The sequence below is a fragment of the Elgaria multicarinata genome, chromosome 10 (assembly GCF_023053635.1).
Source record: "Elgaria multicarinata webbii isolate HBS135686 ecotype San Diego chromosome 10, rElgMul1.1.pri, whole genome shotgun sequence".
NCBI classification, from domain to species: domain Eukaryota; kingdom Metazoa; phylum Chordata; class Lepidosauria; order Squamata; family Anguidae; genus Elgaria; species Elgaria multicarinata.
Window position 1 is genome coordinate 77720308 of NC_086180.1, and position 17194 is coordinate 77737501.

The 17194-nt window shown below is 39.9% G+C and overlaps 1 protein-coding gene across 3 annotated transcripts in view; it reads right to left on the bottom strand.

Moving 5' to 3' along the window:
• Positions 1 to 17194, bottom strand: part of WDR19 (WD repeat domain 19) — a 44292-nt gene that overhangs the window by 11642 nt on the left and 15456 nt on the right. For all 3 annotated transcript variants that reach the window (XM_063135369.1, XM_063135368.1, XM_063135370.1), the window contains 17 exons: positions 16929 to 17035; positions 15098 to 15220; positions 12854 to 13003; positions 12184 to 12331; positions 11461 to 11665; positions 11197 to 11356; positions 10240 to 10350; positions 10019 to 10128; positions 8771 to 8828; positions 7852 to 7998; positions 7677 to 7759; positions 5658 to 5741; positions 4721 to 4867; positions 3264 to 3388; positions 2270 to 2382; positions 1407 to 1475; positions 1008 to 1085 (listed from right to left, as the gene is read on the bottom strand). In XM_063135369.1, the coding sequence (XP_062991439.1) occupies positions 1008 to 1085; positions 1407 to 1475; positions 2270 to 2382; positions 3264 to 3388; positions 4721 to 4867; positions 5658 to 5741; positions 7677 to 7759; positions 7852 to 7998; positions 8771 to 8828; positions 10019 to 10128; positions 10240 to 10350; positions 11197 to 11356; positions 11461 to 11665; positions 12184 to 12331; positions 12854 to 13003; positions 15098 to 15220; positions 16929 to 17035 (2018 nt within the window). The remainder of the gene's footprint in view (positions 1 to 1007; positions 1086 to 1406; positions 1476 to 2269; positions 2383 to 3263; positions 3389 to 4720; positions 4868 to 5657; positions 5742 to 7676; positions 7760 to 7851; positions 7999 to 8770; positions 8829 to 10018; positions 10129 to 10239; positions 10351 to 11196; positions 11357 to 11460; positions 11666 to 12183; positions 12332 to 12853; positions 13004 to 15097; positions 15221 to 16928; positions 17036 to 17194) is intronic.

Sequence of the window (17194 nt, forward strand, 5' to 3'; positions counted from 1 at the left end):
ACGACTCTTTTAAAGGAGGCATCCCAGACACCCTTCTCTGACCAGAAGGATTGTAAGTATTTCTGGCCAGTCACAAATGTTCCCTGCTTTCCGCAGATTTTAAGGTTGCGCATTATTGTATTTGCTATGGTTTTTATGTTCCTTGTGAGCTGCCCTGGGAATTTTGCAAACTGAAGGGTAGCCTATCAACATTTCAAGTAAAAGAAAGAAAAGGAAAGGTAATTTTTGGAACTTACTTCCTACTAATCACACACAGAATTGCACTGAAGATGCTAGGCAGGAAGGTTCCAGCTTAGCCATGTTTTCACATGCTAATTATCTATGTTGAGGGCATGGTTTTGTATGGAGGACCATTCAATCAAGGAAGCTCCCATTGCAGGCAAAATGGTACTTCCCAGACACACATTTACCATTTCAATAAGAAATGGGCTTCACTTCCAGGGAGTTACAGACCAATCCTACACTTATTTGTTTTGTTCAATGGGCCTTATGCCTGTTAAATGGATATATGGTTGTAGCCTAAGAGCCATTTTCCAGTCATGGCAGCAATTCTTGGAATGTGTAACCCAGGAACTGCCAGGAAGAAGCAGAGCACAGAAGCTGCGCACAAGTCATTTCCGCTTGTAATTGTCGGGTTATTTTACTGTGTTATTTTACTCAGAATTTCTGGGTTCACACATCACAAAACAATTAATTGAAAAGGGAAACGGCTCATATGTTCCACTCATCTGGACAATTCCTGGAATTGGCGCCGTAATGTAGCCATGGCTAGACCAGGCGTTTATCCCAGGATCGTCCCGGGATCATCCCTGTGCATCCAAATGACACACAGGGGATGCTGGGAGCAGACAGGGACGACCCCTCCATTTGCCTGGGATAATCCTTAGGTCTAGCTAAGGCCTACGTCCTTTGAATATCTAGATAAGAACAAAGATCATGTTTAGCTGAAAAACCAAACAAGAAATTTAACTATACCAAACACAGGTTCTACGTTTGGAACTTAGTACCTTTGGTATGCCATCACTCTCTCCCATTAGGTAATTTATAAGCTGATTGGTCAGAGCTTCATCTTTTGCCTGTCCCACCTGTTGAAAAAATACGCAAATGGAATAACAGAACACATTCTAGGGGGAAACATTTTCTTTTATGTGTAATTAACATTTATACACTCGAAACACAATTAATATCTTGGATCTGCAAGTTAGCTGTTTCCACATTTTTACCATGGTGAAAGGCCTAATTTATAGCAAAATTAAGTTCCAATTTTGGAAGCAGGATATAAAATTTAAAATTAATATATACTCCTGCACTGGTTCTCTGCCACATCAATGATGGCTGTGACAGTGAGTTTTATAAAAAGGAGGAGTCCTGTGTTTCCCCTCCCCTTCCTATAGGATGCCTCTTACCGTCTCTATTGCCATTTCTATAGCCATATTATCATCTGAATTTGGACTTTTCAGAAAGTGTTTTAATGCCTGAAAAACACACAGATGCAGTGTTAAATGCCTTATATTCAAACATTTATTTACAAATAATTACAATTTTATCTCTCTGGAAATATACTAGGAGCAAAGAACACTAATCCAACTCCCTGATGTTTCTATTTCATGAAATTAGTTTTCTTCAGCTTCCTAACCATATAAAACAAGCAAGTATATTAGAATGTTAAGCTTTCCTAAATTGTCTGCTAGAATGGTAGAATTTCCTTCTAGAATGGGCTTGGGCCAATTCGATGTTTAAAATGTTGCTTAAAACATAATTACGTAGTCTCCTTACCGTTGATAGCAAAGCCTACTGTGAAGCAAAGCCACATCTGCAATACTCTGAAAGTCTTATGCTATGCATCCTTGACAGAGTTCCCATCAACTCAATTTGTAGTGCAGAAATGCCTAATTTTGGACTGGGGGTCCTTGGACTATGGCTATAACACTGGAAGAGGTCATTCCCCACCCCCTCCATTTCCCTCAATTAAACTTGCCACACCTGAAATTGCTATTGGCCATGGAGGGGAAAATACAGATAATTCCTGCTATCCATTCAATGACGAATAGCATTTTGGAGGGCAATTCGAAATGGGGAGACAACATGGGTGGGAAAAGAGTTAAATCCCCTCACAAACATTAAAACCCTACTGAAATTAGGTACCAGTGCAGATGCTTTAAAACAAAGAAAAGGCTGTTGAGAGACCCTCTTGCAGAGCTCCCATATTTGACCAGTTTGGCCCTTAGTCTCACATGGTAAGATTGTACTGATGGCTTAATATACTAACTCGTGCATATTGGCCGCAGAGAAGGAAGAATTTGCCTGCTTGAAAATGTTTTTTCTCCCCTTCAAAATATAAGGCAATGCTTTGGTAATCTTCATTTGTGGTGTCCTCAGAACCTGCAAAAGGTGTGGGAGGGAAAACAATATATATAACAGTTTCCGTTTGAAGAGGCCCCTCATCTAGAGAAACATTGCTCAGAGCATAATTTCCCTTCTATGAATAGAACAATGTTTGTGAAATGGGTTTTTTCAGCTCCTCCTTCCATTTGAGATCGGTGATAAGGGAAGGGATTCCCTTGCTACTGTTAACAAGGGAATCCTTGCTTGGTTGGTTTTGCTAGTGCTAGAATCCCTTGTTAATCTCCAATCTCTGATGAGATTGGAAACTGGAAATAAGGAAATGGATAAGCAAGGGAATAACTTGCTCATCAATGACCTCTCATCAGAGATTGAAAATAAAGGAAGAAATAGGCGAGGTTGCCACCATAGTATGTGGGGTGGGTGGGTCTGGCGGGCCACTAGCCCTGCTTACAGACACCCCCACCCCCCACATGCTGCTGCCCTTTATGTGAACAGGAGTGCAATTTATGATCCAAGCTATTTTGCTTTCCCTCTGTTCTCTTGCAAATTTAAAAGTTCTGGAACCAACTGGGGTGATCCTTCTATTTTGCATAATTCCGGGAAAAAAGAGTTAAAAATATTGGTAGTTCATATCAATTTTACAGCATAATTAAGATTTCCTTATACTTCCTAAGCCTTCACAAACATCACGACTACACACTGATCCACATTGCAATCTCATACCCACTTACCTGGGAGTAAGCCCCACTGAACTCAATGGGACTTGCTTCTGAGTAAACATGTACTGGATTGTACTGGCAGTGAATTTCTAACAGCAAACCCCCCACGCTTAACACTAGATGTAGGAAAGTTGAAAGTCAATATACTGGCAAAAAAAACTTTGAACAACAACAAGAACTTTAGGCTGCAATACTCACTAATTATGTCAGCATAGATCTCCATCTTATTGTGTTGCTGGGCCAGAGAGAAAGCTTCATTGTTACATTTGGACATTACCAAAAACTGGATGGCAGATCCATAATCACCCAATTGAAGAAAGAATCTACACAGAATGAACAGATTCATTATGTGTTTTAATTTGTTTTTTAAAAATGATAATGAACAGAATATTTAAATACTTTATTTACACATGCAGCCTATATAGCAATTTAAAGGAACAATTCATAATACTGTTAATACTAAAGCAGCAATATTCATTAATCTAATCACCATTAATATGATGCCTTGAGAGTCCTTTTGAGGTCAGAAATGCAGATGGCAGAAATTCAAAAATAAAGAATTATGAAGGATCTTCGCATATCTCTAAGCCTGCTTGCTGCTGCTGCTGCTGCTGCTGTTATTCCTAAAACCACTAGGTGCTGTACAGAATTTAAAAAACAGGACAGGTCCTGCTCATAGGCTTACATTCTAATTTGAAAACAAAGGGCACGATCCTGCTCCCACTAGAAGTATACTGAAGGACGTTGTAGCAGTTAGGCGCTAAACAGACAGACTTGCATCATTTGGTTCCTATTTAGCTCTTAAAAATAATGTAAACACAGAGCACAATCTTTCCAGACACAAGGGGAAAATGGCCTTCCCTTAATGGACTCTGCTGATTATATCCAGGCTGCCCTCGCCTTAAGCATGTGCAAGATACAAGGCTGACTAGGTAGCTCTAACTCCTCATATTCTATTACTATGTGTCCATGCTGGTTGTTCTGGGTAGAGAGAGCTGGATTATGCAACTCTTTCATGGTCTACACTCTCTGGAATTGTATGTTTCTCCCCAACCCTTGTGGCTGTCTACCCAGATCCTTTATCTACCACGTTCTGGGGGGAAAGACTCATTTGAGAGCCAGTGTGGTGTAGTGGCTAAAGTGTTGGACTGGGAGTCAGGAGATCCGGGTTCTAGTCCCCACTCGACCATGGAAACCCACTGGGTGACTTTGGGCCAGTCACAGACTCTCAGCCCAAACCACCTCACAGGGTTGTTGTTGTTGTAAGGATAAAGTGAAGGAGGAGGAGGATTGTCTTGGGTTCCTTGGAGGAAAAAAGGCAGGATATAAATGCAATAAACATAATAAACAAATAAAATAATTTTTGAGGCATCAAAATAGCCCTGAAAGCTTGGAAAAACGTGTACCTGGCACTTTCAGGAACATTAATTATGAAAAACTTCTGATATGCTCTTTTCTGTGCTTGTAATTCTAAAAATTGCTGATTTTTAACATGGATGTGACATTTTTCATTTACCCGAGAAGTGTATGGAGATTCAAATGAAATATTTGAAAATCATTTAGTTTTAGGGAGTTGTATTGATAATTATAATTTGACTAATTCTATATGGTGAGGTGTGAAAAGTTTGAAAATTTAATTCTATAGCTACAGTTACCTGGCTACCATCTTGGCTCCATCAAGAGACTGTGTTTCCCTGACAATGCTAACAGCCTTTTCTGGATTGTTAAGATGGTCCAAATATAGCCGGATAACATTGTCCCACTGCTTGGCATTTTCGTAGGCTAAGACAGCTTCTTTATATCTAGACAGAGAGATCAACACATATTACTTTAGGTTTAGTCTCCAAAATTCCTAGAGCTAAACATTTTAATTGAATAGTAAAAGCAAATTAAATAATACCTTAATTACTAGCAAACATTAAAATTCCTTCCCATTCTGATTAATGGAGTGATGAGTTATCCTATCATTGGCATCTAATACCTAATTTATGCAATATATAACGGCTTGTATATAATGGTGGTCATTCCACTAATGGAAGGCATCTGTCAACAGAAAGGGAGGCAGACTGATTGACAGTGTTATCTCATCTTGTGAAGTTCTAAGTGTCTCATAATATTCAGACATGCTGCACAATGGTTTATTGGGTCACGAATGAATAGAGGGAAGGGTGAAGCACACAGGCAAAGGAGGAGGCTAGATTCATTCACATCCTGCTAAATTATAGTCTAACATGATGTCCCAAAACAGCTATCAAGAGTTTAGCAAAAAACAAAACAACCATCTCCTAAATGTTAAACTCTTTGTGAACCTTCTTCCTCTTGTCTTGAAGGGATAAAAGCAAGAAGAAAGTTAATCGTGCATTCTAGGAGAAGCAACTAACAGCATTACTTTAGTAGGCAAATATTTTAAAACCTTCAGCAGAAAAAGAAATATCATTTACATCCCATTCCTGAACGTTACAATGTTGGAGTGCAAGCAACCCTTTCTCGCACTTACTCAGACCTGAGTTACTGAACTTAACAGAGCCGGCCTCCTAATTTAAGTATCACTGAAACTTTAAAATACTCTTTTGGATTTGACTTTAGCTATACCTGCCATCTGCTTCCTTTGCTTTGGCATACTGAAGATGTATCTTTGGAGAGGACACATTGGGGAGAAGCTCACCAACTTTTGCCCTAGACAATAGAAATAAATATTTTAGAATTGTAATTTCAAAAACATTCTTTCAATTGTTTTCTCTCATACTTACCCCATCACAAGAATTGTGATAATCTGCCTTATTTCTTGTTAATTCTGAGAAACAGTGTAAGTCCCATTGAAATCCTATCAACTGCACCCTCGGTGATTGGAAGCCCCTGAACTCAGGAAGCATCTGATCATCCAGTGCAAAGAGGGAGGAGCAGCACAGGCAATCTTTGCCTCCACATCCTCTCACCCTGCAGATTTCACTTAACAGGATTTTTAGCCTGTCCAGGAGGGTGCTTCGGAGGGGGAGGGAAGGAGGGTGGAAGAGGCTCAGGATAACTTGAACCCTGGAATCTCCAGTCTCTTCCCCTCCCTGCCCACTGGAACAACCCCTTTCCTCCTCATCCAATATTGCTTTTATTTATTATTTATTTTATTTATTAAAACATTTGTGTCCCGCCCTATAACGCTGGGATCTCAGAGCAGAGCGCAGATAAAATCAGAACAGTATAAACATAAATAATTTGAACAGCTAAAAACATATTAAATGGTTAACAAATTAAAACCAGTCAAAAAAATTAAAAGCAATAAAAACAATTAAAACTATGTGTGACCATGGAAAATTTAGCCCTCAAAGGCTTTGATAGAGAGCCATGTTTTAATTTGTTGCTGAAATGAAGCCTGTGTCTGCGCCAGTTGGGCCTCCAAGGGGAGGGTATTCCACAATCGGGGTGCCAAAACAGAGAAAGCCCACCAAAATGTATGACTCGCATTGGTGAGATGCAGAGGAGGGTCCCTCCAACAGTTATCAAATCTCAGGCAGGCATATATAGGGAGAGGCACTCTCTCAAGTACTGAGGTCACAAGCCGTTTAAGGCTTTAAATGTCATTGCCAGCACCTTCAATTCGGCCCGGAAGCATATAGAGGGCCAATGCAATTGTTTTTCCAACCTCAGAGACTACCTGACACAGTTCTTTCAACACTAGCTCCAAGGAAGTTGGGGCAGGTCTCTGACTCCCCCTTCTGAGGTCAGAGCACTGTCTCTAACCTCGGAAGGAGGAATCTGAACAACTCCATGGTTGCCAGGATGCTCACAATCATAGAATTGTGCTCTAAGTGTCTCAAAAATGTACACTTGAGACGGGTCACTGGGCATCTTATATATTATGGGTTGGATTCAGGGATCCTATTAGCAGAGTTCAACTCATGGAACGCTCCCATTCACAGAAGGGAGAAAACACATTTTTCATTGATTCCTTCTTCTCTCTGCAGCCCACTGTGTCCTTCAAAAATCTGCTCTGGAAAGTACGAGAACCCTCCAGAATTTAAGGCAGAAAGCTGGAAGGGGGAATTAGCTAACATTGTGTATTGTGTCATCCAAACCGAGGGAGCAGGGGGTTGTTTGATAGTTAAACCAACCTCTAATAACCCATGATTTGTTATACAGCTATTTGAGGGTTGTTAATCCTCAAAAAAACCCACCACCCAAGTTTGGATCATGCAACAAACCATGTCAACCCACCAGTGGAGGTTGAATATTCAAAACACCTGCCTACATGTGCCATTTATTTAATCCACAGTGGGCTGCGGTGAAAAGGCCCAGTGGCTCTTAGAACCTGTGAGAAGTCAGGACAATGAGTTCACCTACATATTTGGAGTAGATACTACAGAGCTATTTTCTGCTGAAGGCTAGGCTATTAATGCCTCATTTTTCTCCCTCCCCCTCCTCATTTCATATAGCCATACAAGAAGTATTGTCTTTGAACATGTACATTAAAGGCAATTTGGTTACCAATATTGAAATAAAAGGGAAAGAAGCATGTAATAAAAGGGGGAAGGGAATAAAAGGGGGGGATTCAGCAAAACCTTCTGTATTCCTTTATTTTCCCTCTACGATTTTATAGGAGAGCAATGTTGCACTTACCAGTTTTTGCAGCGAATATATACTGATGCTGCTTTGTCATAATATTGTCCTTTTTCATAGAGTTGGGCAGCTTCTGAAAATTGCTACAAGAAGTGGTAGAAATGTTTATTTAGCTTAGAACGCATGAATTCATACTGTTAATACTTTCTTTTTATACATTGTAAGTTCTAGTTACCTTCATGCTCTCCAGAATAGCTCCACAGTCTCTTTTCAACATCCTGCTAGGATGTTTGATGGCTTGGTTAATACCTCGCCGAATGTCACCCATGCGAATGGACATTTGAGCCACCCCAGCTAGGCAGGCCTCATCATGCTCTTGGAACTGGCAATCAAGAGGATAGCATAAAGGTGTAGCAATAAAAATATTCACACAGCAAAAAGCACAACATCCAAGAAAATGGAGAGAGAATTTGAAAGTTTTGGAAGTATTATTTATTTATTTATTTATTACATTTCTATACCGCCCAATAGCTGGAGCTCTCTGGGCGGTTCACAAAAATTAAAACCATTCAAAGTATAAAACAACAGTATAAAACCATAATATAAAATACAATATAAAAGCTCAACCAGATAAAAACAGCAGCAATGCAAAATTACAAATTTAAAAGGAGCACTTATAAAACAGAGAGGTTATTTTTCTGTTTCAAATAGTCAAGGTGCACATATACAGTATCAGTTTTTAAACACATCCACCGAAGAGAAAAAAAAATCACTTCCTTATAGCAAGAGTTCACCCAAATCAACTGTCCTACAAATCATCATTTTTTTTAAAAAAAATACAATGCACAGATGTATCTAATTAGGCAAGAAGAAATGATTATTATATTGCTCTCTGCTAATCTGTGGTGTTTAAATGAAGAATCTGGGGCTTGTAAGGTAACAGTAATTTCAATAATGTTTTCCTAAATATCTGATGTGGTCTCCTTTAATATTTATAACTCAAAGTGCAAAAAACATTTCTAATATTACTAATACAAGCCACAGCCTAATGAATATTTAAGCAGTTCGTTTAAAATATGTTTTTAAACAAAAAGGTTAATTATTTAAGAGTGTGAAAGTCTGCCACAATATCATCACAAAGAAAGATGTTTTACCTTACTGTTGCCTATAATTCCTTTTTCATAATGTGCCAAAGCGTTCACATAATCACCCCTAAAATAAGAAGTCAGATTAAAATTAAAAGCCAGATGAGGGGGGTTCTGTGTCACGTGAAATAAGTCAGCAAAATGGACAAGTCACATCAAGGATTGTACTGATCCAGACGCTGCTGTTTGCTGCTAGGAACAGCAAGGGTGGGACAGACCAAATAAGTGTCTGCAGTGCAACCTCAACACCACTACCACAACTTATAATATCTTCATTTAGGTACCTACCCCCACCCCCCTTTTGGGTTAGCATACAGATGCTGAGGGAAGCTGCTGTCTGAATGCAACCTTGCAATATTTTTACTGGCACTTATGTGATCATCTACAGCAGCCTTTCTCAACCTGGGGCGCTCCAGATGTGTTGGACTACAACTCCCAGAATGCCCCAGCCAGCTCTGCTGGCTGGGGCATTCTGGGAGATGCAGTCCAACACATCTGGAGTGCCCCAGGTTGAGAACCACTGATCTACAGTGATCTGAACGCCTTATACAGGTCTACATATTTCCCCTTGTCAATCTTGCCCTGTATGTTTGAAGTACTTTATCACTGAGTCCTTCCTTGAGTTGGACCCAGTTGGATTGAGTCATCTTTTAAGACTACTAGTTTAGTTTGAAGAGACTGAAGGAACAGACTCATTTCCTTTATCAGGGGTTGGCCAACTCAATTGTTTCAGTTACCAAGGGAACTTTATGAAAAAATGAGCACAGAACTTCTTTCCATTTCCGGCAAAGTACCAGCAATGACTGAAGAAATGTACTTCCACAACACCTCTGTCCCACGTACTGAGAAACCAGGCAGCAGACTCTTTGCTTGTTCGGAATATTAACTAAGTTGTAAGTACTTTATTACTACTTTTTAACATACAGCTCATTTTAACAAAACTCCTCGGAACGTTGAGATCCATAGAAATGATTTACCAGGCTACCAAAACAAACACAAACAAAATATAATCCAGTTGATCTGCCTCTATCTGTGTGCCATAGGATAGCTAGTCTTGTAAGGCCTGGGTCCCCTTGCTTACTTATTTATTTTTATGTTATATATTTTAGGTTTTTTTTAATTGTTTTAGTTGCTGGAAGCCACTTTGAGAACTAATATTAGAAGCGTGTAGATATACATACATATATACCTATATGATATAACTTAAATTAAATAAATAACAAAATAAACGCTACTGGGTTTTTATAGAGAACATACGTGAATTCCAGCTGCACAGCATACTCCTTTGATATGAAGGGTATGTGATCGGGTGCCAAACGTTTAGCTAGCTGAAGTGCGCTATCCCAGTGTTGCAAATCTCTTCTCATCTATTACGAAAAGTAGCAGAGATTTTAAAGGAAATCCCTTCCCTGAAGCCAGCACATTAAAAAAAGAATAAAGGAGCATTCAATTAAATATTAGGTGCTTTAATCTGTTACCTCGAGAGCAGCTGCAGGGAAAGAAGATGCCAGATATAAATCCTGAGCCAAATTAAAGTTATTACTAAACATAGCAAGATGTCCTGCTAAAAGGTTGTGGTCTTCTATACCCTGAAAAAGAACAGAAATGCCTGAGATCTATCTAATATATGGGTCAAATGTAGCCACAGACATGCAGTACATGATAGTCAGAAAAGAACTAGGGAAAAGGAGATCCCTCTGCCCCATGGGTCATGCACACAATGAAGAAATGTGCTAGCCCGTGGGAGTTGGCATGACTGCTGTCTGGTGTAGGCTGTGCCCACTACATGTGTTTAACTCATAAAGGAGAACTTCATGTGGGAGGATTCATGTGGGAATAGGAGATCCCATGAGGGCAAGGAGACATGAGATCAGGACAAAAATATTTTATTTACATAGCCATATTTTTAAAATATTTTAAGAGCTTTGGGACTTTGTCAAGCACAGACATTAAGAAAAAATGAGATTTTATTTCTCATTACTAGGGTTGTTTTTATTACCACATTCATCTGCTACTCATTTGAAATAACTTCAAGGATATACAGTAGTTTGTGCTTGGTTCTTCTGCCCAAACTCATTATTCTCTGAAATATCAGGTCATGCATGAACCTGATACAGTATCCAATGCTGGCCATGCACTAGTGGGAAGTTAGCAAATGCTAAAACAACTGGAAATGAGCCAAAATGCTCATTTCCAAAATGGGCTGGTCAGTAAAGCTCGCTGAAAGGAGCTCCGCTGACCTGTCCCAATCCAAAAACAAGCGTTTCCACTTGTTTCTGGATTGCTTTCAAAAGCACTGGCTTCTTCTTGTGGTACTGATGGGACCTGTTGGCACAAAAGAAACAGTGGAAGTGCAGTGGCAGTATTGGATACTGCCCATAATCTCACACAGTCACTATATTTTAAAAAATCTATTTAGACGTGCAAATTGTTACCTTTATTTGCTCTAATGACATGACCATTCCCACATTTCTGATTGTCCTGTAAACCCGTATTGCAAATTCCAACTCCATATGATGTAAGCAAGCTCTGGCTAGTTCGTTCCAACCTGATGGACTGTTCAGAAGTTTGCATATCTCCCATGACTCAGAAAATCTATGCAAAGTTTTGGACAAAGCAAAAGCAAGAATTGCACTAAATATGGTTGGCTCTTGGATGATTGAGAATCTTTGGGGTACTTTAATTAAAAAGTAACTCACCTTTTCAATATTAAGGTCTGTGTAAGCATTTGTTTCAGCTCATTACATCCCAGGTCTTTCAGGTCGCCAAGAAAACTATGAGTACTAAGGGAGATATTATTGGTTTTTCCACTTTGAGTCTGACAGGTTAATTCTCCATTATACAATAGCAATGGTTTGTGAGAATAAGGAACTTTGGTGCCTCCTGCCAAAATCACCTTGGATCCTATATTATAATGGGAGAAAATTATTTTAATTGCCCATTCACACAAAATGAACTTAGAACATAGTTGCTGATGAATAACTAGGAAATCTCTTCAGGAACAAATTGTTTGAATTTACTGCAGTTTGTTGCAGCTGGTCCACACAGGCCTGATCAGTACAAACACCACAAAATAAAAACTCCTTAGTGTCTGAGTGTCAAACAAGAGAGTAAGGCCAACTGGACATAATGGTAAAGTATTGTTCTACAACTAAACCTATAGGAACATATGGTGGAGGATCTTACACTGTCAAACATGGATTATTCAATGAAACCAGTGTCTTAAGCATGAACAGCCGAGACATTCTAATTGAAATTAAGGGTAACCATATGTCTTGAGTTTATCTTCTCTTACACCAATCATCTAAAGTTAAATTAATGCTCCTAGTACGAGGTATCTTTTTGGGTGGGTGGGTGGGTTATGCTGCTCTATAAATTGCTATATACAGCACTAGAATCATAATAACAACACTTTGCAATACCTTGTATAGTATCTTTATGAAAGACATACGTATAAATCTTGTCATCATCGTAGGCAACAAATACACCTTTGTCCATGGGCCAGTTTTCCCATAGAATGCCCTTGATGGTTGGCTGGAAATTTGGAATCTCAAAGGCAATATCAGTTACCTACAAAAGGCAGCAGCACAAAAATATTTTGCAAATAAAAATGTCAATGGAACTAATGAATATTCATGTTTGAGTTATATTAGGATTTTAGAAGAATGAGTTTCAGGCAAACCCTCTTTCAAGAATGACCAATTGTAGTCTAATGCAAGATGCTTGTAAAGGGCATCTGAGAATAATCTCTCACCCTCAATTTACAGATCGAAATAAAAAAAACTATCACCACAGATCACAATATAACCAAAATACAGGCATCTATGCAATACAACTGGCAGGCTGGAGCATGCTGGAAGTTGTAGGACTTTTTTCTGTCTAAACATGCATAGGATTACACCTTTAGCCATTTTCTCAGCTTACTTCCTTTATAGCGCTTTGAAGATAAAATAAGATAACCTTAAATACACTTCTCTTAAGTTCCTTAGAAGATGGGTAGAATATAAAATGAGAAAAAAAGCAAGATAGTACGAGAAAATGTGTAACTTGCAATCCACAAATTATACCTCTAAGCCAAACTCAATAACTTACGGGACAGTAAACAAAGCCATCACTTTTGTCATCAATGAAAACTAGTCTGGATCCATTGGGATCTGGGAAGATTTTTCTCACACCAACAGAATGCCGATATTCATTCACATACTGCCAGTCTTCTATGTAAAAATACTGAATAACACCAGTCTAATAAACAACAAAAAGATTCATAATAGTAATATTAGAAACTGGCAAAGTAAATATATTTTGATGTGGCTGGTTATCTAGACAACCTGACTACCAACAATTTTTGATTTGAAAACTTACAGAGTTATAATTACAAACCCTTTATTAAAATTCCTCCCTATATAGGTAAATTGGTTTGCCTTCCTGTCATCACTCAATGAGATGAAAGGCAGGGAGGACAGGGTCCCTATTAAAATGTTAAAGATTCCCTACCCTTGAAGAAACAGGCTGAATTTGGGCAACACAATAGTCAATGGTGGGTTATAGTCAACTCCTCAGTTGATTATCAAGAGGGTACTACCCACACAACATTATTATAATCAACCGTGAAGTGGATTAAGGCCAGTGCTGGGTTGGCTATTAGACAACAGTGTGTTTGATTGACACATTCCCCCTATCTCCACCCCCTCAGTCCTCCCACTGGTATCCCATCAGCCATTGCAAGTTCTGCTGGCTGAACTAGAGTGGCAGCCGCCACGTTGGTCGTTCTTGCCAGGGGACTCTGTAGTTGCAGAAAATAACCAACTGTGTGCGATGAAATAGTCAACGGTGCCTGATACACAACATGATAACCAACAGTTGTTCAAATAATCAACTCTGCACAGCATTGCTTATTTTGGCTGAATAACCAACCATGGTGTGAGAAAGTCAGACAACACAATAACCAACTGTTGGCTATTTAACCCACCGTTGGTTATCATGTTGTCTGAACCCAGTCAAAGAGTGGTTGGATTCAGAGTGACTCACTCTTAAATCAGAGCTAGACAAATAATGCACAGGCACACTTCCTTCATGCTGCTGGGGAATACTGACAATGGAAGGTGACCAGGTTTGTGTGATTAAACTACCTATGGTTTGTTAACTGGGTGTTATTCGGAGTGAGCACCTACTCGCCTGCTTCCAGTATGCTAAACAACTCAGGAATGTGTGTCATGTTTGAACCCAGAACTCAATTGTTGGGGGAGAAACAAGCTGGAGTTATAATCCAAGAACAAATGACAGGTAGCATATGGTTGCAAGTCTGCAGACTGAAGGGTAGGATAATTATATTAGCTGAGCAGATCTGTTGTTAGTTCTTGCAATAAAAATCTTGTCAGCAGTGAAGGAGATTTACACCTTTGCTGTCAAAAGAATCCTGAGGGAGAAAGGTCTATGGACTTCAAGGATACACACTCTTAAAACTTGTATCCTTCAGCTATCTGCAAAGATACTTTGCATTAGAGAAGGGAAGCTCAACCCCTACCCACCACCCAAAGTAAGGGTGAGCAAAATGCAGCCTGCATTTCACATGCAACCTCCATGGGTTGTTTTTCCTTATAGCCCCTATTAGTAATTCAGCAACACAGTCCCATCTGGCAGTGGGGGGTGGGGGAGGCATGTGCCCATGATGGGTTCTAAGGGGTCACTTTGCCCACCCCCATCCTTCAGAGTTGCCTACAGCTGACCTAAAAAATACTGAGGAGGGCCTGTGAAAATTGGGCTGTAAGGATGCATGTCACAGGTCATATACTTTTAGTACTCAATTCCTATTCCAATTAACATTTCAGCAACGAAAGGGAGGGCTGCCTCTTTGCTGCTGAAAAGATCAGGAGTGGAAAGTAAGGCTACAAACCTTCCCGCTCCTCTACTTTCCTATGGTGTTAGCTGAGGGAAATGGCCGCCTGTTGAAAGACAGCACCAGGTTTTCTAAAAATACAGAAAGCCAAGCAGAATCTTTTAACAGACAGCCACTTTGATTTTCCCAACTCGGTTCCAGTGTAGAAAGCAGAAGAGAGAGCAATTAAGGAGAGTGGTGGTGTTGAGAGGGGAAAAGATGAACAGGGGATGGGGCAAATGGAGGCCGCAGTAGGGTGGAACATAGACTTTTCTTCTTCCCTTTCCCTCTCCACCCTTTTCTTTCACTGGGACTCTCTCTTGTTTTTTATATTCAAACCACATGCTAAGTAGGACCTAGCAGTGTTGTGAAATGTATGTCCACAAAACAAGACAGGGATAATCTAAATAATTAACAAATGATACCACTAGGATGACATGAGGTTTGAGACACATACTTACATCAGTACCATAGATGAGGAACTCACTAGTTAAAGAATGGCACAAGATTTTACTTTTATCATCTGTATCTGGGAAGAGTCTAGTCTCCCGTTCTTCCTGAGTGTCTGAGCGTTCACTTTCTATCTAAAATAATAGAGGAAATGGAAGTTTCTTATTAGGACTAAGAATTTAAAGGGTTTTATTAGCTCACAATTCAGAATTAAGGAAGTTAGCCACATACCCGATCCATCTCAGCTGCATCCTTTCTTTTCTTTAATTGGTTCCCTAATTTTCTTTGATTAGTTATAAACTACCAGTAGCCACTGCAAAATCTCTAGAGGACTTTTCAAACCAACTCTGTTAACTATATTTATTTATAGCATTTCTATACTGCCCAATAGCATAAGCTCTCTGGGAGGTTAACAAAAGGTAAAACCATCAGACACAAATCCAAAGTATAAAACAAACAACAATATAAAACAAATACTATATAAAAGCACAACCAGGGTAAAACTGAGCAGCAATAAAGAAATTTATACAGATTTAAAATACCGATTTAAAATACATATTTAAAACAGCAATGTTAAAAGACTAAGATGGTAAACTGTTAAAATACTGGGAGAATAAGAAAGTCTTCACCTGGCATTGAAAAGAGTATAACATAGGTGCCAGGCGTACCTCATTAGAGAGCTCATTCTACAGCCAAAATGCCACAGCAGAGAAAGCCCTCCTCCTGGTAGCCACCTGCCTCACTTCCTTTGGCAGGGGCCCATGGAGAAGGGCCCCTGAAGATGATCTTAGGTTCCAGGGAGGCACATATGGGAGGAGGCATTTCTTCAGATAACCTGGCCCCAAGCCATTTAGGGCTTTGAATGTTATTACCAGCACTTTGAATCGGGCCTGAACCTGGACTGGCAGCCAGTGAAGCTGAGAAAGGACTGGCATAATGTGGTCTCATTGGCCACTCCCTGTTAACAAATGTGCTGCCCTGTTTTGTACCAGCTGAAGTTTCCGGACCATTTTCAAAGGCAGCCCCATGTATAACGCATTGCAGTAATCCAGACAAGAGGTTATCAGAGCATGGATAACTGTGGTTAGGCTATCTCTGTCGAGATAAGGGCACAGTTGGTATATCAGTCTAAGCTGATAAAAGGTTCTCCTTCCCACTGAGTCTATCTGTGCCTCAAGTGACAGTTCTGGATCCAGGAACACCCCCAAACTATGAACCTGATCCTTTAGGGGGAGTGCAACCCCCTCCAAAACAGGGTAAACATCATCTAGCCTGACAAACAAACCACCCGGAAACAGTACCTCCATCTTATCTGGATTGAGTCTCAGTTTGCTGGCCCTCATCCAGTCCAATACTGTGCTCAGGCACTGATTCAGAACAGCCACTGTCTCACCTGGGTTTGATGAAAAGGACAGGTAGAGCTGGGTGTCATCTGCATATTGATGACACCTCAGTCCACATCTCCGGATAACCGATCCCAGTGGTTCCATGTAGGTGTTGAACAGCATATGGGATAAAATAGAGCCCTGTGGAACCCCATGACCTAGGCGCCATGGCAGAGCAATAATCCCCCAGCACCACCTTCTGGAATTGGCCATCCAAGTAGGAACGGAACCACTGCAACACAGTGCCTCCAGCTGCCAGCCCAGACAACCTATTCAGAAGGATACCATGGTCGATGGTATCGAAAGCTGCTGAGAGGTCCAATAGAATCAACAGGGTTGCAAACCAAACTAAACCAAACTCATCATTGTATGGTATATAACTATAGTTTCTGGCCCATGTTTTTTTCCTTGCAGTTCAGGTGGTTCTCTCAACGCTGAGAATGCTTAGTATACTTACCATATGCAACTGAACTTTACCCTCAGAAAGTGCAGCAGCATAATCAGAATTAAGGCACATACTGGCAACTGTTCCCAGGTATTCCATATCCTTGAGCTTTTTTACACCTACAGAATTTTAAAAGCAAAATTGTTATATGTTTCTTTTCTGAACATGTGTTTAACCATTTAAAATGCCCCTGAACATTTGAAACAACAGACTCAAATTGTGAAGGTTAGAGACATCTGACCCACATGAAGATGAAATGCTCAAACTTTATCTCAGAG